The 20,451-nt window shown below is 37.0% G+C and overlaps 1 protein-coding gene and 1 long non-coding RNA gene across 7 annotated transcripts in view; both read left to right on the forward strand.

Annotated features, from left to right (window-relative positions):
* The window catches only part of TRAK2 (trafficking kinesin protein 2), a 33,054-nt gene extending 15,640 nt beyond the window's left edge, over nucleotides 1-17,414 (forward strand). For 4 of the 6 annotated variants that reach the window (XM_042874322.1, XM_042874320.1, XM_042874323.1 and 1 more), the window contains 14 exons: nucleotides 2,448-2,501; nucleotides 3,034-3,104; nucleotides 3,715-3,831; nucleotides 5,166-5,375; nucleotides 5,887-5,965; nucleotides 7,506-7,636; nucleotides 7,832-7,906; nucleotides 8,767-8,883; nucleotides 9,798-9,877; nucleotides 10,485-10,685; nucleotides 10,819-11,117; nucleotides 11,459-11,734; nucleotides 12,893-12,992; nucleotides 13,508-17,414. In XM_042874322.1, coding sequence (XP_042730256.1) covers nucleotides 2,448-2,501; nucleotides 3,034-3,104; nucleotides 3,715-3,831; nucleotides 5,166-5,375; nucleotides 5,887-5,965; nucleotides 7,506-7,636; nucleotides 7,832-7,906; nucleotides 8,767-8,883; nucleotides 9,798-9,877; nucleotides 10,485-10,685; nucleotides 10,819-11,117; nucleotides 11,459-11,734; nucleotides 12,893-12,992; nucleotides 13,508-14,186 — 2,489 coding nt within the window. In that variant the 3' untranslated portion in view covers nucleotides 14,187-17,414. The remainder of the gene's footprint in view (nucleotides 1-2,447; nucleotides 2,502-3,033; nucleotides 3,105-3,714; nucleotides 3,832-5,165; nucleotides 5,376-5,886; nucleotides 5,966-7,505; nucleotides 7,637-7,831; nucleotides 7,907-8,766; nucleotides 8,884-9,797; nucleotides 9,878-10,484; nucleotides 10,686-10,818; nucleotides 11,118-11,458; nucleotides 11,735-12,892; nucleotides 12,993-13,507) is intronic. The other 2 variants (XR_006179547.1, XM_042874324.1) reach the window with 2 other exon arrangements.
* Nucleotides 17,415-19,149: 1,735 nt separating this feature from the next.
* The window catches only part of LOC122181780, a 35,475-nt gene continuing 34,173 nt past the window's right edge, over nucleotides 19,150-20,451 (forward strand). Inside the window, exon 1 of the long non-coding RNA XR_006179579.1 lies at nucleotides 19,150-19,256. This is a non-coding gene — a long non-coding RNA (uncharacterized LOC122181780). The remainder of the gene's footprint in view (nucleotides 19,257-20,451) is intronic.

Genomic DNA, 20,451 nt, shown 5'->3' on the forward strand with positions numbered 1-20,451 from the left:
AAGTTTGCATCTTTCTTATAATTGACTGAAATTGGGAGTAAGTATGGTGATCATATTCTTGAAGCATAACTAGGGATTTTTATCGGTATCTGTCTCCCTCTCTCTATACGTGTATGAAAACATTATGGAAACTTTTTCCTAAAAAGAATGGTGAAGATATGATTTGCTTCAATTTGTAGTTGATATCTAAGGAAAAAAATAGCAGTGCACTGCTTACTTCACTTGAACTCCTCCTCCTTTTATGGCTGCTGCTGCCTATTAGAAGGTTGATCCAGTGACTGGCTGACTGCCACTTAACTAGTTTCCAGTGAAGTGGAGGAATGCTTTCTTTGAGACAGAAGAATACTTTTGCTTCATCTGTGGTAGCATAAGAAACCTAGAATTAGAAAATATCTGTCCTTAGAACTACTTTGTGTATGTGAATATGGCACTGCATAACAAGAATATTAACCAAAGTGAAGAGTTGTTAGCAGCCTTCACATGGCAAGGTGAGTGAACAGATATGTGTGCTCATAAGAAAGTGGTGTAACAAACTTATGCGTAACTTTGATTCTGTACTGAAGGAAATTAACAAAGGTTGTGTGGAGATGAGTTTCAAAGCTGTTAGTTCTGAGATGTCATTTGCCAGAGGAGATAGGTATCTTTGTTTTTAGGAACGTATGTCTCTGAGTAACTCTGCATGTACTTAGCATAGATCTTCATTGAGTTGATTTAGCAATGGGTAGAAACTTCCATCTGAAGTCGTCTGGTGGAACACTTAACCACAGGAGAGCTGGCTGTAATATTCTACCTATAAGGGCTAATAGTTATTTTTGTGTGCAGTTGAATTTTCAAAATATTAATAAGCAAGGTAAGTGCTTTCTTGGCAAACTGTGGAAATGACACAGTAAAACTTTCCTACAAAATGCATGTCTTGCCACAGGTAAGTACTTCACATTTTGAGGAGTTAGTTTTCTATTTTCACCCCACCTTAAAATAGGATTAGTAAATATCACTGCTTGAAGTTCAAAGCTTGTTAATATTTGGATGGCGTTTGTTGGTTTTTTATGCTCACTAATCTACTTAATAAAAAGTATTTGACTTGTTAGTTTCATTCTCTTCCCTGTTAAGCTATTACAGAAACAGTTCAGTAAATCTTATTCTTCTATATTGCTCTTTCCGTTTTCCTCTTAAAAGACTAAGTTTCTTCATATGCTAAAATGCAACTTATTTTTTTCTGAAGCACAGACTTAGTGATATGTTTTGTGAGGTTAATTGTAGGCATTACCTTTGTAAAGGATATATATAGCTTACATAAAATACATTAATAAAATTACTGTGCACTTCAGTGTAGCTGCGTTGTCTCATAACTGCATCAGCAGCCCTCAACAAGAACTAAGACAAAAAAACTCTGAACCAACACCACAACATACTTGGAGTACGGATCAGGTTTAAACAAGGCATAAAATTATCAGAAATAGATGTGGACCATAATAATCTTATTTCACGATGCAGTGGTGATGGAATTAGTTTCAAAAGACGTTAATTTACACCTTTGGCTGAAGCAGTTACTTCTGTATTTATTCATTTTATATTGCTGCATTTGTTTTGCTTTCTTGATCACTATTCCAAGTGAAAATAGCAAATTTCTGTTGAACTTTAAGAGGCGTAAACATCCTTCACCTGTAAGATATCCTCATTTTGAAGAGAATCATATTTAAGTGGTTCCTTAAAATTTCCACAGAAGTTTTAGGAATAAAAAAGATAGGCTTTACACATCTCTACTTTTTTTTTTGTGGTGGAGGATATATGCAAGTAACTATTCAATTTGCAGTGGTTGCTTTCTATACCGCACCACACCACTCTCTCACTCCCCCTCGCCAAAAGGATGGAGGAAAAATACAATGGAAGAAAAGAGACTTGGGTTGAGATAAGGACACTGTAATTAAAGGGGAAAAAAACAAACCCAAACCCAGCAGGCTGAAGAAACATAGGGTAAAAATAATTGTTATCTGCTTCCCATCAGCAAACAATGTTCAGCCATGTCTTGGAAAGCAGGGTTTCAGTACGTGTAGTGATTGCTCAGGAAAACACTTTCATAACAAAAGTCCCCCTTCTCCTTCCATTTCCTCTGCTTTTTTTACAGTACAGAATATCCCTTTGGATAGTTCAGTACAGCTGCCCTGGTGGTGTCCCTTCCCCACCTCTTTTCCACCTCTCTGCCTACTGGGCTTTTTTTCAGGGTGGGAAGAAAGTCTTGATGCTGTGCCAGCGCCACTTAGCAATGGATAAAATATTGGTGTGTTATCAGTGCTGTTCTAGCTACAAGTGCAAAGCGCAGCAGTGTATGGTCTGCTGTGGGGAAAGTCAACTCCGTCCCAGCCAGACCTAGTAGACTGTTGCCTTAAATTTTAACTCTTTTTCATCTTCTTTTTCTTTCTTCTGTCTTTCATTTTCTGTTACTATAGCTCTTATTGAACTTCCTCCCTCCTCCTTGTCTGGATCTTGCAAATTTTCACAAGGTAATTAAGAGTTTTCTTACTAGTGTCTTTTGTTTCTCAGGACAAGAACTAGAACAGGATAGGGATTTATGTTTTAGCACTGAGTTTTGTTCAGAATTGTCTTATGTTCTTCATGCCCTTACATCCCATTTTCAAGTCCTGCTTGTTATGGATGAAGTCTTCAAGTGTTTTCAGCAATATTTGGATCGCATTACTCTCCCTTTGTCCCCAGCCTGGTGGATGATTTAATAGCTTAGCTATATTGAAGAAGTTGATCTAAAGATTCTTCACCATTTTCTAATTTTACAGGATATGTAAACACCTCAGTTTCTAGCTAATATTGCTGAGAGCTGCAAATACTCAATACCTCATTGAGATCAGTCTCTCAAATAAGCATTGTTTCAAATTTCTGAAGTTAAAATGCATTTTCATAAGTCACTGCTAGTTTTCTCAACTGATTGCTGTATTTCTGCTGTGTTTTAGTTCTCTGCCTTCCCAGCAGTCCTCTTATAAATTAAGGTACTTCAGTAAGTGTGGTTTTTTCTCTTGTCAGTTCTAGGTACAGATAATATGGAGCAGAAAACCTACAGTGATGCTGATATGGTTAGACATCTGCTAGCTGAGGTATGTTCACCTCTGTAATGCTGTGTTAATGCATTTGAGGACATGTATTTGAAGAGGTTATTCAGCTACTGGAATCCTGCCTGATTCAGTTGTCTTCATGAGCTGCTTATCAAACACATGGGTCCTGAGAAGCTGTCTAGTCAGTTGCATCATCACAGGAACAGAATTTAGCTAAACTATGGATGCCTCACAGGGGCTGGCAAGTAACAATGAAGAAATAGCTTTCTTCTTGGCTTTTACCCTCTCATCACTATTCCATTTAAGCAGTCCGTTCTGGAGAAGTTGTTACTTGAAAGACAACAGAATTGGGCATATGTGAATTCTTAGAATAATACAATAGAGCCTTCAACCTCATCAAAACTATACCTAGATTAGGTGCTGTCCCCCTCTTATTGAAAATGACTATGCAAGGGAAGCACAGTTAGGGATGTGTTCTGGATCAAAATGAAGTATTAATCTTTTTTTTTTGACAATGTTGAAGAACCAATGCATTTGACAGTGGAGCTCTCAAAGCGGTGATGCATTAAACAGTATCTAAGAAAATCAAAATTACTATGAATTTACACTTTATCTGATCGAAAGTAGACATTCATTTGCTTTTCACGTGCAGAAAGATCGGGACCTGGAACTGGCAGCACGAATTGGACAAGCCCTGCTTAAGCGAAACCATCTGTTGACGGAACAGAATGAAGCACTAGAAGAACAGTTAGGACAAACTCTAGATCAAGTGAGTGATTCTTTTTCTTTTGTTTCCTTTTTTTCTTCTTTATATGATGATGGAAATGGGATTCATAGAAATATGTTATTCCATTGTGAACACACACAATTGCTACTTTCAAACTATGTAGTGTACTTCGATATCATCCTCCTCATTGTCATAGTTCAGTCAGCTTTCTTGGGCTAAGGGTCAACTATAAAGTCTGCACATGGTGGTTACTGAGAAATTGTTAGGTGCAGGAACGTTAGGTTAGGAACGTTAGGTGCTATTTGTGATATACTTAGAGCAAAATTGCGCTTTTAAAGTGTTTGTTTTGACATCAGTCTGATATTTTGGTTTTAAACTAAGAATATAATAATATAAATAAAAATAGACTATGTAGTTGACATCTGTTGTGACCTTTTACGTAGCAACTTCTGAGGAGAAGAAACAGTCAGAAAATGAGTTGACTTAATGGAGTGCTTCCATTTAAATATAAAACAAAAAAAAAAACATGCAAAGGGAATTTTGTTCCATATCTTCATTCCCTTTTTTCCTTATTCTTTATTTAATCTTTTCTTGATTATTCTTGCTTAAAAAATATGTATATATGGCTATATATATACATATATATAGCTATATATACATATATAGCAACCTAGAAAGTATCCCAAGTTTTTTTTTTGTATTTTTTATCTTTGGGGACAATACGTGTAGGCTGAGTAATAGTGAAATAGTTTCAGCTGCTTGTGTTAAACACTATGCTGGTAATAAATACATACAGTCAACTGTAGGCCAGCATAGCTTATTTATTCACATAAAAATATCAATAAGCAAAATTGAATCTGTCTTAACTTGAGATTTGTCTCATCTCTTTTTTCCTTTGTCCTGCAGTTCGTTTATTATATAGACTGGTGGGGACCATTCTGTGCACACACACATATCTACTGGTTCTTTTCTCCGGGAAGTTACAGTGCAGAAAAAGTCATAAACAAAAAGATACTAGCTTGTTAAAATATAAGATATAACAAGGCAGCCTGGAAAATTATTTTAAAGTAAATTGTTCTTAAAAAAAAAAGAAGAACAACAATAGTAAGCTGTGTTGTCCATTCCTATATTACCTTAAATTTTCAGTTTCCTTTACAGTGCTAAAACTATGATTTTGTGAACTTTGTATAGGATACACAGGGCCTGGATCTTCTGTGCAAGTATATACAAATTGATCGTGACCAGTGAGCAGTTTTTAATCTCATGTTAGAGTAGAGCAGTGATATCCCAAGAATTGAGAGGCTGCATAAATAATATAATGTAATGCCGTTTAGCTAAACAGTAGTTCACAAGCTGGTAATCTTCTTTTGTGCTAGGTTAACCAGCTCCAGCATGAACTGTCAAAGAAGGATGACCTGCTTCGTATTGTTTCAATTGCTTCTGAGGAAAGCGAAACAGATTCTAGCTGTTCCACACCGCTTCGTTTCAATGAGTCTTTCAGTGTATCGCAAGGTCTCTTGCAGCTGGATATCCTGCAAGATAAACTCAGGGAGTTGGAGGAAGAGAACCTTGCTCTCCGATCAAAGGTATAGCTGAGTTATAGTATGTGCTATGGATGCTGGATATGAGATAAATTAGAACTGTTTAAACATCTAGCATCTGGGTTTCTCTTTAAACATACAGGTGTTTTGTTTCATTGCATACACGTCATATCCAACCACATTTCCTCCGCTTTCCACATCCTTCTCTTTCCTTCACTACTATTATGTTCAAAGCCTCTACTCCTATCACAGTGCCTTTATGTTGTATGTGAATCCATGTGAGCATACACCTGAAGAATGTAGATGTATCAGACCCTTGAGTGTTTGTGACATGTTCTGGTGTAAATCTAACTGCAATTAATAGCAGTATTTTGGAAATTTTTATGTGTTGAGATGACATCTTAGTTTGGCATTAGGGATTGAATAAACAAATCCTTATGAAGACAAAGAGAGGGGAGATTCTTCACTTGCAGCAATGTCCAAAATAAAATTTGTAGCATTAACATATATATATACATAAACTGAAATGGGAAGACTAATTTTTTTTTTTTTTAAGGCCTGTCATCTGAAGACAGAAACCATTACGTATGAAGAGAAGGAACAGCAGTTAGTTAATGACTGTGTCAGAGAGCTCCGTGAGTATCCAAGTTGTATCCTACAATAGCAAAACAGTACTTGAACACCTGCTGCCTAAATTTTCTCTTGTTCATCCTTGAATTAAAAAATGAGCTTCAGTAATTTCTGCCAATTTTTTGAGTTTTGCTCTTTTACCGAGTGCAAACGTCTTTTGTTCTGTATTCCGTGAAGTTTCATTGTGGTATTCAACTTCAGCACAAAACCTCGTGTTTATAAACCTAAACTGAAGACTACAAACACTGGAAAATAGATGAATTTGAATTGGCAAGTGTTTTGATGTATCTGGAACAGTTGTTTAAATTTGCTTTGAGGACTACTTACTTGCAGGGAGTGGCAGCTGTTCTGTTACTTAGGGTTTTTTTTGATGATTGTGTGTGTGTATATATATATATTTTTTTTAATCAGTAGTCATTTTATATGGCCTGATTCTTTTGTGCATAATAAGCCCCCATATTTTAAGTTTGCTTTTTTGTTTTTGTATGCAACCGCCATGAAGAAGACTGGCTGTTTCTTCTTTTTTAAGATAACCATGCAACAGTATGAACTGATACCTAGGTAGTTGTTAATTTACTATTTTGTCTGTAGAAACTTATATCCATTGCAAATAAATGTTAATTTCTTAAAACCTCTCTATTTTTCCTTCAGTGAGAATGTTCATGAGTTCTGTTTTGTCTAACTTCATAGAGTATACAGACTTACTAGCCAGTTTAGGCTCTCAGAATCTTCTTCCACAGAGTGCCTACTGCGCAGCTTTAAAATTTGTGTCTTCAGGAAAGTGATCCTAACTATTGACATCAAATGCCTGTAGGCCCTCAGACAGGATTTTATCCTGTAGCAAACCTGTGAGATACAATAATCACTATCAATTAAAGATAATTTGCACTGCTTTAAAAGATAAGTATTTAGCACTTCTAGAGAATCATTTTTTAAAACTCAAATTCCATTAACACTGATGATTTTTTTTTTATTTTTTTATTTTTTAAGAAATAAGATTTTTCTTGCTCTAAGGTTATCTTCTTAATCTGTAGTCTGACCTTTTATGCAAGGTAGATCATACTTTATTATGACTTTGTACACGTGCCCTGAAAGCATAGCAAGAAGCTATCTGAATAAAATACTTCAGCCTTTTGAGGTGCTTTGTCACTTTTCTTCAGGAAACGTTCAAAGAAAATAAAAATAACCACTGGAAATTGTGTGCAGTGGGTCCTTGGGGAACAGACAGTTATAGAATCAAAAGATAGATTAAGAGGTGTATGCTGTATTGAGAAAGTGTGAAAAAATCTTTGTATACAGAAAATGGTAGACTTGGAGCCTGCTTTCCTCAGCGTATTCCAGTAAATCTAGTGTTGACTATGGATCCGTGTGTCACTTGAAATAATTTGTAGTGGCTTGTCTTGGTTATGTTATGGTCATTGATCCTATCTTTGCTATGCATATCAGTTTCTGCGTACTCAATTTTCAGCACGTTACACCTACATTTGAAGTTAACTTTTTCTTTTAATTCCAAAGCCCTTGATTGAGTTGCTTTTATATTTGTAGGGCAAACAAATGCTCAAATTTCCAGAATAACAGAGGAGTTGTCAGAGAAGAGTGAGGAACTGGTCCGCTACCAAGAAGAGATTTCATCCCTTTTGTTTCAGATTGTTGATCTTCAGCATAAACTCAAAGAAGTAAGGGACTGCTGATGAAGTGTGCATGCATGTGTGTATGTGCACACAAGGAGATGTGTGTACTTGCAGTGGGTGAAAATAGACTTGCAAGGTGGGGGTTACATCACTGTGACTGTTTCAGGAAAGTATGGCAGAGAATCAACTCTCTCAAGGAAATCAGCTAAGAAAATAATAGACACCTTTTTGTGCTTTCAGCATGTGATTGAGAAGGAAGAGCTGAAACTTCACTTACAAGCTTCCAAAGATGCTCAGAGACAACTGACAGCGGAGGTACTTATGGTGCATGTGCACGTTTGTGTGTATAACAGAATACAAGAGAAATAAAACTAAATGACAAGAACAGCTTTCTTCTTTTTAATTATTATTTATTTATTTTAAACTTATTTATTTATTCATTTTTTTATTATGGTAGGAGCCAAAAGATAGGAGGAAAAGAATAATTGCTTTGGACCATACTTTCGTGATTCATAAGAGTCTGAAAGGCAAAGAGGATGTTCCAAGTAGATAGATCTTACTTATTTTTCTTAGTTGTTATGAAAAAGAATGCATTAATATGAATATTACTGATTACATCAACAGTGCTGTAGCTCGCTGTAGCTTAAGGAAATTCTCTTCCTTCTTTTGCATTTGTAATTATGGTATTTGCAGGTGTTTTTATGTACTTTTGGTTTTAATTCTGTACTCCTTTGAGTCTTAATTTGGACTTTGTCCCTCACCACTGAAATTAGTGTGAGTGTTATGCTGAATGTAGTCATAGAATCATTGAATGGTTTTGGTTGGAAGGGACTTTTTAGATCATCTGGTTCCAACCCCCCTGCTATAGGCAGGGATGCCTCCACTATACCAGATTGCTCACAGCCCATCATCCAGCCTGGCCTTACATGCTTCCCCTGTAGAGGTGCTCCAGCCCTCTGGTCATCTTCACGGCCCTTGACTGGACCCACTCGTAGAGCTCCATGTCTTTCTTGTGTCTATTATTGCTTTCAATGTTAGATGTTAGCATGTGCTGTGTAATAGTGGAAACATGGTATTGAATCCATCCCATCTGTACAAGTTACTCAGTTTCACTGCGTCTTTTTGTTTTGCTTCTGTTGGAACTTAATGGTATCATGTCATCTTTTCTCTTTCAGTTACATGAGTTGCAAGATCGGAATGCAGAGTGTTTGGGGATGCTGCATGAATCTCAAGAAGAAGTGAAGTTGCTGCGCAGCAGAGCCAGCTCTGTTGCTTGTCTCTGCCACCCTCAGGCATGTGGAACACTTCCTGTGGTAACAAATACTGCTGCTATGGTGTATACCTACTGGCACAAATGGCCTGGAGTAAACAGCTGTTACCTGCAGTGCAGAGGGAACCATTTTGTTATAGGCAAAGAAGCTGAGTTTTTCATTTTTTTAAGGTGTACACTTCTGAGTGTACACCTTTCATATTTAGTAAATGAATCATTCACTTGCCATTTTATGATATTAGGATAGCTTTTCCTTTTTATGTGACTTTTATTTTAAGTACAGAAATTGATATGTTCAGTTGTTAGCTTGGTTGTGCAAGTATATTGTTAAATTTTATAATTTGACAGTACTTAAGAAACCATTTTTTTTGAGAGTTCAAACAGCGTTTTTTTCCTTTAAGTATCTTATGATGTGCTTTTATGTCCTTATCTCCTTATCTTGTGAAATTGAACTTTAAGCATAATCAGAAATGTGTTAGACTAATTGAAGATAAGTAAGTCAATGGAAAAAAAAATGTTAAAAGCTTTTATTTTCTTCTTAGTATCAGGAATATTCCGAATAGTGTATCACAAATTTCTGGGCCATGCTGAGATTTTTTCAAGTTCTGGTTTTTCATTTCTGCTTATACAGAAACCCTGGTATGTGTTTGGACCTTGTAAGAAGTGCTCTTACCAAGTGCTGTTTAATTTAAGAAGCCAAGAGTACCAAGAAAGTACATTTTGCTAATGAAAGCTGAACAGTTTTATGTAGATGTTACTATGATGTAAAACTTACTTCTCTCCACCTTCAGAGACTGGAAGGTCTAAGCATTATACTCTGTGTGAAACATATCTATGAGGAAAAAAATTGAAAATTTTCAAGTATTTTGACAGATGTTTCTGCTAAAATTATTGTATTTAATTTGTCAACTCTTCTAGTTCTCTTTTTTTCCTTAGGATTCCCTTGCAGCAGAAATTGAAGGGACAATGCGGAAAGAATTGAGTCAGGTTGATGAATCTCTCCTATCCAAGCAAAAGTATGTTTTCAGATATTTTGTGACATTTCAGTACTTTTCCATATGCTTATATTAGGTAAGGTGAGCTATCTGGAAGTCTATAAGTGTGAACTTTCATTCTACAGTAAGTTTTCTATATAGCTTTAAAAAAAAAAAATAATTAGCTGGTAGACTTTTCAACTTTGAAATCTGTTATTCTTAATTGTTTCCATGAAGGAGCTGGAAATTTGCTAGAAGAATGTTATCTCATTCTTTGATTTCTGAAATATTTTTATGCAGATCCTCTGACAAGCAGCACTAGTTTTGTCATTTTGACTACTTACAGAAAAATTATCTGGCAAGTGATATTAGAGCTTAAACATTGATAACAATTTCTAAAGCTCTGAAGGTTTATTTCTGAAGACCATGTTTCTGAGCAAGAGTTAAATATAAGCTTCTAAAATTTCTCAGATAGTTATCAGTAGAATGTTTTGTTCTTCCATGTCAAAGTAAGCAGTAATTCTGATATTAGTAGAGGAACGTTTTAGGTAATTCTGTTCTTCTGTAGCAAATTTGTTGCACAAAGCTTTATTATCCTTTTAGAAATGTTTCCGAAACCCATATTTGTTTCCTTGCTTTTTTTCTGCAGGAGTCAACAGAAACGAATATTTGACACTGTCAGGGTTGCTAACGTTACTCGTAGCCGCTCTTCTTCTTTTCCTGCTCCATTACCAATCCCTGGATCTAATAGGTCAAGTGTTGTTATGACAGCAAAGCCTTTTCAGTCTGGCTTACAGATGGAAAGCCATGCACAGATGATCCAGAGGAGCAGCTCTGAGAAGAATTTGAAGTAGGAAACAGTTTATTATTGTCTTTCTAAACTGATTTACTTAAAACTGAATCCACACTGGACCCTTGCTATGTAAGAGAAAAATATTGAATTTAGTGGTCTCCATATCTGTTATTATTTCTTGTTCACACAGGGGCAGACATAAGCCTGGCCAGCCAGGAACTCCTGGAGACAGTGACTTAGTCACAGCTCTGCACAGGCTCTCTCTCCGTCACCACAACTATCTGAGTGAAAAGCAGTTCTTTGAGGAGGAGTGGGAGCGCAAGATGCATTTGCTGAATGAGCAGAAAGAAGGGGCTAGTGGTTATAGTACACCAACAGAAAGTTGTTTTTCCTTGGGTACAAACTCAGAATTCACCGATCTCTCTGCCAGCTCCAGTAACCTCCGTGTCCTTCTACCAGAAAAACTGCAAATTGTCAAGCCCATCGAAGGTAAGCAGAAGATCTTCCTTCTTCTGTCAGCAAAAAAGGATTTGATATTCATTTGCCAACCAGCTCATTGTGTGTATAGACAGACGTGATGATAATTAATAAGGAGAAAAAGCATTCTTGTTGGCTTTGTGCCAACTAGCTCATCAGTATCACTTTGTATTTGGCTTTTTTACATGGCGCTAAATGTTCGGCTTTTTCTGGCTCTTGGTGTCACCATCCAAGTGCTCTGTGTGCTTCAGCAACGGCACCAGATGGCTGAAATTGTTGCCATCAAGTGTTCTTGTAGCTTGATGTAATAGTAGGTGTTGGCTCTCTGAAACCATTCTCTTTTGTCGCACCAGGATCTCAGACCCTGTTTCACTGGCAGCAGCTTGCTCGACCCAACCTAGGCACCATACTTGACCCAAGACCAGGTGTTGTTACAAAAGGTTTTACCCCTCTGACCGATGATTCTGTGCACCGCATCTCTGACTTGGAGGAGGATGATGAAGAAGGGGAAGGAGGTATAATGTTTCAAGTGCAACAATCCTTCCCGGAGAAAAATAAGTCTGCAGTGGCAAAACCAGTGTCAGGGATTTTCCTGTCACCTATTACTTCAGTAGCAGTACCACTCACTGGTAAGAAGCAGTTACTGATTTTTTTCCTCCTTTTGTGTGCTGATTTCTGAGGTTTTAACGCATACTTGATGCCTTGATAATTGTAGCAGTTTACAAACTGTCCACCCTCTGCATTCCAGTCTGCAGTAAATTTGTTAGGGAGACATTGTCAATTTCATCTACATGCTACAAAATATAGTGCAGGGCGTTGTAGAAGGTGATGTTTGTCTTCTATGTCAGTTTTTTAATTAGGTGGTACAAGACTGCTGGAAAACTTAGCTGGGATAAGGTTACATTTGAATAACTATATGCTAAGCAGTTATCTTATAAAACAATTGAAGATGACCAGTATCTTCCATTTAATTATCAAAAATGTGCTACTTTTGTTAGTAAAAGGTGTAAAGCTTAGATTCTGTGGAAAACAGGGCCTTAAAAGATGAGGATGGATATCCTAACATTAAATTTGTACCAAACCCCTCATGGGAAAATTCGTGTTGCAAGCACTGATCTTATTTTTGTCAAAATACAAATCCCTAAGGAAGGCTGATGTCAAAGAATGGGAAAAACATCCCTGCATTCTCTTGGCACATGGGCTTCGTCACTGTTTATGTGCTGAGCTCTCTGATTGCAGTGTGGGCTTACAGACCAACATTTTTTATCAGGACTCTACTTTTTGTTAGGTTTTATTTAGTTTAGGAATATATCTCCAATAATTTAGTTTTCTGCAGAATTCTGTACTACAGTAGTTCAAAGTGCTAGTTCAAATACAACTTAATACACATGGTATAGTTTCTTCTAATTCTTTTCATCTTCAGAGCATTTTATAAAGGCTAGATAGAAACTTGTGCCTTGTTTTTTGATTTAAGTTGGATGTCCGTATTTCTTGTACTGCTAGTTAGCTTCTGTGGTTATTGATGTTACTAACATTTGAAAAGCATTATTTCAGCTCATCTTAAATGAGGAAATACATAAAGCAAGAAAGTTAAATGGATTTTAAAATAAACTAATAGTAGAATCTTTTTCTCAACTGAAATAGCTGACTTTGAGACAATACTGTCTTTGTTATCCTTTAAAAAAGATAAAAATTAGCAGTGACAACATCATCTCAAACATTGCTTTCATTAATTATGATTTGTCTCTGCTTTTAACCTCATGGGATGTGAATTCTCCACATTGCAGCCTTGAATCCTGGCAAGTGTCTGTCTTCAACAAATTCCACATTTACTTTCACTACCTGTAGAATCCTTCACCCGTCCGATGTCACCCAAGTTACTCCCAGGTATGGTGACTGCTGACATCCTAAGAGTTGCTGCATAGAATTAAATGGTTGCATTCTGGCTTTTGATATATAGACAGGTTTAAAAAAAAATACCAGGATATTTAGGCAATGCATAAAATGTTATTCATTGCAGGGGTTGCAATTACAAAGGGGAAACTTGAAATTCTCCAGAATAAAATAGGAGTGTTTTTTTTTTTTTTTTCCTTTGGTCCTTTTTAAAAAAACTAAGCTATTGCTTAGTGTTGTAACAATTATTTTTGTTTCCTTTCTCCATGTTCAGACATTAAAAATTATACATGAAAGATTAATGCTTTGGTACATACATTAAAACCCTTTTGTCAATCAGTACCTTCCAGATATTTTGCAGAACACTAATAGTGAATCCACTAATGCTGAAACTGTCAAAAATATCAAGCTTACTTTTTCGTGAACCTTTCGTATACTAAAAAGCAAATATAGAGCCAAGCTGTCTAATGCATATATCTGGTATCTTCTTTGTTTCACTTTCGTTTCAGCTCTACGTCTGCCCCATTTTCACTTGGAAATAGTGGCAAGAGCTTTGGAAACCATGTAGTGAGCACTCCAGCCATGTCTTACAGGCTTAGTATTGGAGAATTTCTCACCAACAGAGGAGATTCAACTACTACCCTCAGCAGTACCAGCAGTCTGGCTCAACTCTTGCAAGAGCGTGGCATCTCTGCCAAGGTTTATGATAGTCCCCTATTAGATAAACTGCCTCTGCTACAGCCCCCTCGTACAGTCCCCGTTCCTTCTACTCCGCCGAATTCTCCTTCACATTCACCTTGTCCTTCCCCTCCACCATTTGAGTCTCGAGTGCATCACTCAGAAAATTTCCTGGCTTCAAGACCAGCAGAAACATTCTTGCAGGAAATGTATGGCCTAAAGCCCTCCCGTAATGCTCCAGAAGTAGGCCAGCTGAAGATGAACCTGGTGGACAGACTGAAGAGGCTGGGTATTGCCAGGGTCGTCAAGCCCCCTGATACACAGGACCACAAGAAGAATCAGGGGGCAGAGGTTAGCTTGCGGAGGCCAGACTCGGCTGTGTTTTTAAATGCAGGTAGCAACTTAATGGCAGGACTGAGAAGAAACCAGAGTCTTCCAGCCATGATTGGAGCATTAGGAGCCCCAGTCTGCACACAGTCAACAAAAATGGATATCCTAAAAGAGGACTGATTGCTCTGGACACTAGCTTAGTAAATAATTCAAGAGGGATAAGCATCCAGTACAGAAAAGGTTAGGTGTGTTACAGAAGAGTTGGAGAAGGCATGTGCATGTTAAAAGGGGTGGAGAGAGAAGTGATAGGGTCAAGGAGAGAAGAACATTGCTTGGGTCTGGGAAAGAAAGCTTTTGTGGAAGATAAGAAAAGAAACAAGAAACCAAAGCTTAGTTTTGAGATCTCTCCAGCATCTGTCTTAGCTTAAGTAAAAGTCCCACTGTAGACGTTTTCAGTATTTTAACCTTTTAAACTGTACTTGTAGAACTGTCTTGCAGGTGCTGTTCTATTTTTTCTACCATATGGCTATAGTATTTATAATTTGTTAGCAGTCAGGCTTATCATTTAAATACGATATTAAGATAATAATCAGTCTGACCAGCACCATTTGTCCAAGTTCTTCTCTGTAGCAAATACAAAAACTTGGAACTACTTTAATTCTAGTATTTTCTAGCTCAGAAACTGCTCTTTTGAACTCCCCATGTTGAGAAGCAGAAGTGAGAACCTTTAATTTGACATTTGAGCACAAAAATAAATGATCAGGATTTGTTTTTTTGAAAGAGTGCAATTGTGCTAGTGAGTTACTCACGGAAGTTAATTTCTTTCTAGAGCTTCTGAAGCATACAGTGGAAAGTGCAATGAGTGAGAACTAAGAAGAATAAAAGTATGTATTAGGGTAAAAATTTCAAGCTAAGAGATCTTTTTTTTTCACATACAAATTAAAATCTCAGGCATGTTTCAATATTGCAAAAGGAAATAAAAACTAGGTGCTTGATTCAGAGTTTATTTTCGTTTGGCATAAGCAGAGAGCATTTACCTAAATGCTTGAAAAATAAGTAATCTGAATCTTGACAGCTAAGCATTCTGTATATTGGAGACTTTGGCAGCAACATCATGCCTTTTGTTCAGATATTCCTGATTTTAGACAGGATTTTGTTTGAAAGATTTCATTAAGATCAAAATTTATCATTCTGTATTCAGGAAATGGAAGATGAAAGCCAGTGTTCTTTTGTAGCATTTTATGAATGCAGATCAATTTGGCCTGTGTTGAAATCATGTTTGAATGATGAAAAGTGGCTCTCAGCTTCATTCTGAATTAACATTGAGGCAAACTTTTTGTCTCAAAAGAAAACACCACTGGAGAAATCTGGTTTCAGAGTGACATTCAGCAAAGTATTATTGCCTGTCCTGCTTTTTGAATTCCTTCCTGACCAAGCTTCTAGTCATAACTGAATAATCTACAATAGATTTAAAATGTATCTTAAGAATAAATATTTGTCCCACATTCCTTGGGGGAATAGATCTTTGGCAGTGATCAGAATGGAAACAGGTTCTTAAATCTGTTTGTGATTTTTTTTTTTTTTTCAGTGCACCTGACCTATTTGAATGATTTTAAGGTTTGTTTCCATATAGTTAGTTAGAACAGCCAGTGTTTGTTTACCTTGGCTGTTAGAGTGTATGTGGGACATAGGTGGCATCTTTCTGGATGTATGGTGTGAAGCACTGGCATAATTACACTGATTTGCATTTGGCATGTGGCACATCCACACCTTTGTTGCTGCAGGATTGATTGGAGTAGGGCAGGAAAAGAAAGCTTCTTAAACTGATTTATTATGTGGCCTTTCTGCTTTTACAGCCCTATGGATCTCATGATGACTCTGATATAGCAGTCTTTTTTTGTAAAAGGAAAAGGACTAACCACTTCAAACTTGCACAGGGACTCTCAGCAGAAATTTGTCTGTCAGCAGCGCACAGAAGTATTCAGGAACTCCTGGAGTTGCCCTTTGCTCTCTAAGAATCTTGTGAAAGGTGAATTTTATTTGAAATGCTATATACGGGTTAATTTGTTTTTTAAATGAAAAATATTTAATTCCTTCTTGTAAATATTTATGTTTGTACTTCCTTAAGTGTTCACTGGGCCTTACCTAGCTAAATAAGGTAAGAATGAAAGAGCTGGGGGGAGATATTCTTGCTCTCCAGTTAACTAAGGAACGAGTTGACAGACGATTAGTTTGATATAAACAGGGAAGTATATGACATGTCAGAAGTCTGTCTGTTTTATGTACGCTTATTGTAGGAATGCATCTAAGAGACAGATAATTTTTAAAGGTATTTCACTGTGTTTCTAACTAGCTTCATTACATAACTCCAGATCATTGCGTGTGTTATCAGCAGAAAAAGGAAAATAAATCAAAATTCCTCCACATTTTCATTAAAAGCTATGTAATAGCACATTAATTAAATGCATGTTTCTTTTCAGGACAATTCCATTTTCTGTAGCCTAGCAATAGGGACTGATTCCGTTCAAATGATATGATAGATGCTGCAAGGTCTGTTGGTTGCTTTCTGTAGGATCATCGGATACTTACACAAGCAGGAAGATGATCAAAGAGTTTGAATACTGTTGTGTTTGTATCCAGTTTTTTGATGCCGTGGTACAGTACTTTTGAAATTCTGTTGTGCATTTTGTATACGTGTGCCTAGCTTGCAGCAACAGGGAAAGTTGCTACATCTTCCAAGTTTACTTCTTGGTGCCAAAATCAAGCAGACAAACACATGTATTTCTGATAACATACTAAAGTTGCCATTATTCTAAGAACTCATTTGGATTCCATTGTCTCCTGCAAGAGAGGAAATGAACTTGGATGACTTAGGTAGCTGAGATCTTTCTCAAGACCTTTTTGTCCTGCACAGATGTGATTTGGTTGAGTGAATTGATGGAGAATTGCACTTGTAAAACATTCTGCTACCTTGCAAATTTGAGGCAAAAAATAGATGCTGCAAAGAAAAGAAGTGCCATGTTTGTGAAATTTCAAGACACTGGAAAGGAAAATTTTGTGGTGTCTACATTTATTCAGGTTGGCTTAAATCAAGTACAAGTTTATAACTTTGTAGTTGTACAGGCATACGGTTCAAGCTTCACGTGTTTGATAAACTTGGAGATACCTGCACACTCAAAATACCTGTGGGCTGATGAAGTCAAAAGTCTACTGCTGTCAAAGAGCATTACAGAGGGAATGAGGATAATAGGTTTGAGCCTCTTTTGGCTGCTACACAAAGGGATTACACACAGTGTTTGAACGGTCTGGGAACTTTTTTTTTTTTCCATCTGCTTTTTGCACCTACTGTTGTTTCATGGTGGAATGTAAATTTCATAATAAACATGCATACCATGTCCTTTTTCAGTATGTTGGTCATCTTGTGTGGTTTCTTCCAGATGTCATCATCTGTTCTGCAATGTTATTTAGTGAAATTGAAATTAGAGCTTTTTGACAGTTGGCTAGAATTTAGTGATTGGTGTACAGACTTAGTGAATTGGTATCTGCGTAAGCTATCTTAGAAATTGATTCCAAAACTTGATCAGGCTGTGCTAGTCTATTTGCAGTTGTGTTCATACTTAAGCAATTAAAGGAAATATGGATGTGCAATACAAGTTGTGGTCAGACTTTGACTGCAGTTTAGATGTGTTGGTTAAATCTAGAAAACACCCCTTAGTATGCTGCTTTTTGAAAAACATTTTACTTAGGAGTGATAAAACTTCACATAAAATCACAAAATGCTCTTTAGCTTCTAAGCAGAATATTTGAATGTGAGCCTCAGTTGAAATCAATGTGCTTATGCTTTCTGGTACTACAGCAGCTAATGCAGCATTCTTCTAGCAATATTGTGACAAGTAAGCAAGAAGCAGAAAAGAGACTAGACTACTCTGCTACAATTAAGTATCTATCTAGGTCAGTGGCTTTATTTGCATTTATTTTATGGGCTCCTATTTGGACATATATATTCTTCCCTTGTTTTTTCTTCAGACCTCCAAGGGAAGATTGCTTGAGCTTTTTACAGGGAAGTGTGTGATTTCCTATCTGAGTAACTGTATTTTTATTAGCCTTCCTCTGTGTTTGTGATAAAGTGGGAGCAGAGACTGAAACCAAGCTACTTATCCTTGAAGAGTACTCCTCTGTGCATGTCTCATGAAATTCCATATGCACAGAGGTGCCCAATTTTTGCCTGCAGCTGTGCGTACCTCCAACACATGTCCTTGCACCTGCTTTTGTGGCAGAAAGGCTCAGGTTGTTTTCCTTGATTATTTCCATGGTACAGACTGGGAACAGCATTTATTGCAATTAATAGGTTTTTACTAAAATTTGTCTAATTTAATAACTGATAGCAGAACACTGCAAGAAATTAGGAACCACCATTATCCTACGGTAAGTATCTTGTATTTATTTAGCTTGCTATCTTTTCTGACATGAGAGGGTGGCAAAGGACTGGAACCCTCATCTGACTGAAGCTGACTTTTCAGCTCAGCATTTCATATGCAGAAGATTGAGTTGGACGTCTGAGGAGAGATTCTTCTCCTACAAATCTCTGCAACTGTTGTACCTACAGGTGGTTAGGCAGGGTCAAGCCAAAAGATAGAATGCCTGCATCTGCATTGTAAAAGAAGTTCCCCAAATTTGCTTCACCAACATGTATGCAACTTAGATTGTTGCCTAATATTCACCATATCTATGCAGCTACAAAACTGTACATCTGTGTAAGAAATGGTGATCTATGTAGAGCTGCACTACTAGAGTAATACTACTGCGAATACACATGAGGATAAAAGAATGGCCTCTCTGTGAAATTTAGGCTATTACAAACTAGTCCTGGGTGATGGTTCTAACAATCTTCTCAATTAAAACAACCAAACAAAAAAAAACAAGGGAAGCAAGGAGGGAGTGAAGAAAGCTGTTCTTGGCAATTGGTAGTACTTGTTTGTTTGTCACGAGTCATCTTAACAATTTACTGTTGTTTGTATTTAGTTGTGATGTTGATATACAAAGAAAAAAAAATTTACAATGAAAAAGATTTACAAAGATTTACAAAGAAAAAAAAAAAACAAAAAAAGAAAACAGAATTTTTTCTTCTTTTCTTTGCAAAGAAAGCAAAATATCTGCTGCGGAGAGAAGCATCAAGAAGAAAATTACATCAGTTGAAGAAAAACACCAGCTCACTGCAGTTTATCTCTGTGATGAAAATGTTACCCTAAGGTAAGCACTGCAGAATTAGTGAGAGCAAACAAATGACACCAATGAGAGTTAGTCTAAAATGTGCAGATGTTTACCTCACTGTGTGTGCTGTGGCCTCTATGGCTGTCCACTTGTAACTTATTGGTGCACTGTCCCACTGGCAGGGGTGCTTGTACAGGTAACTGCAATACATGTGCCTCAGCAGCACACACAGACCCTTCAAAACCTTACTGGTGGTTGTTGTTGCTTTACATATCTGTTACAAGACCAAGAGCATTAGAGGTAGAGGGAATTTCCTTTTTTCTTCATATGCATGAGTGTAATTAGTCTGCAGAGCTGCTGGGATTCCTTGTGAATCAGTGAGATAGTTGCTTTATAAGAGGAAACCAATTATAAAAGAGTTTGAAAGGGCACACATTTAATTCCTATTTGAAAAAGAGTTGCCAAACTGATTATGTGAGGAGATTCCTAGTAAGACCTTGCTTATGAGATGCATTTATCTTGCTGGAAAATTCCCCCAGATTTTTTATATCATGTTCTCCTGGGGAAATTATTTCCCTCAGAATAGGTAACTGTAGTTGCTGTAGTTTTTTTCCTTTAATTCTTAAGAGTTGTCTATACAAGCATGCTGTCAGATTCTTCTGGTTTCAAATCTCTGGGCTCACTTAAATTTTGTCAGCAATACAAGCTTAAAAGACATTCCAGCCTCTACCCAAAGGAAAGGGAACTGTGCAACTTGTCATTTGGCTGTAACTGGTCCCAAGCTGGCTGATCTGCAGTGTGACAAGCAGGACAGTTAGAATAGCAGGAGCCCAGGGTGTATGTACAGAACAGAACGTTGCTGAAGAGTACAGGTGTGATGTAAAAGGTAAAGTACTGAACAGTATGCGTGGAGAGAGAATCTTGGGTGAAAATCCAAAGTAAAAAAGGTCACACTGGTAGCAAAGAGTGAAGAAATATTCAGCAGAGGAATCTAGGGAATTACTTACATTCCAAAAATGGTTCAACTGAAGACTTATCTAAAATCAGCTATATAGTCACCTACATTAGTATCGTTACTGTGCACATAGTAATCAGAGGAGGTAATATGTCTTTAAAGAGCTGCTCACTTATCTAGTAAAATCTTTTTTTGCTATGCCTACAACAGAGACTTAAAGTCAGCAAGGTGAGTGAACATAAGCGTAATGCTGCATCTATGCAATTGATTGGAATGTTA

The sequence above is a fragment of the Lagopus leucura genome, unplaced genomic scaffold (assembly GCF_019238085.1).
Source record: "Lagopus leucura isolate 7727_CA_CO unplaced genomic scaffold, USGS_WTPT01 Super-Scaffold_100012, whole genome shotgun sequence".
Classification (NCBI taxonomy): Eukaryota; Metazoa; Chordata; class Aves; order Galliformes; family Phasianidae; genus Lagopus; species Lagopus leucura.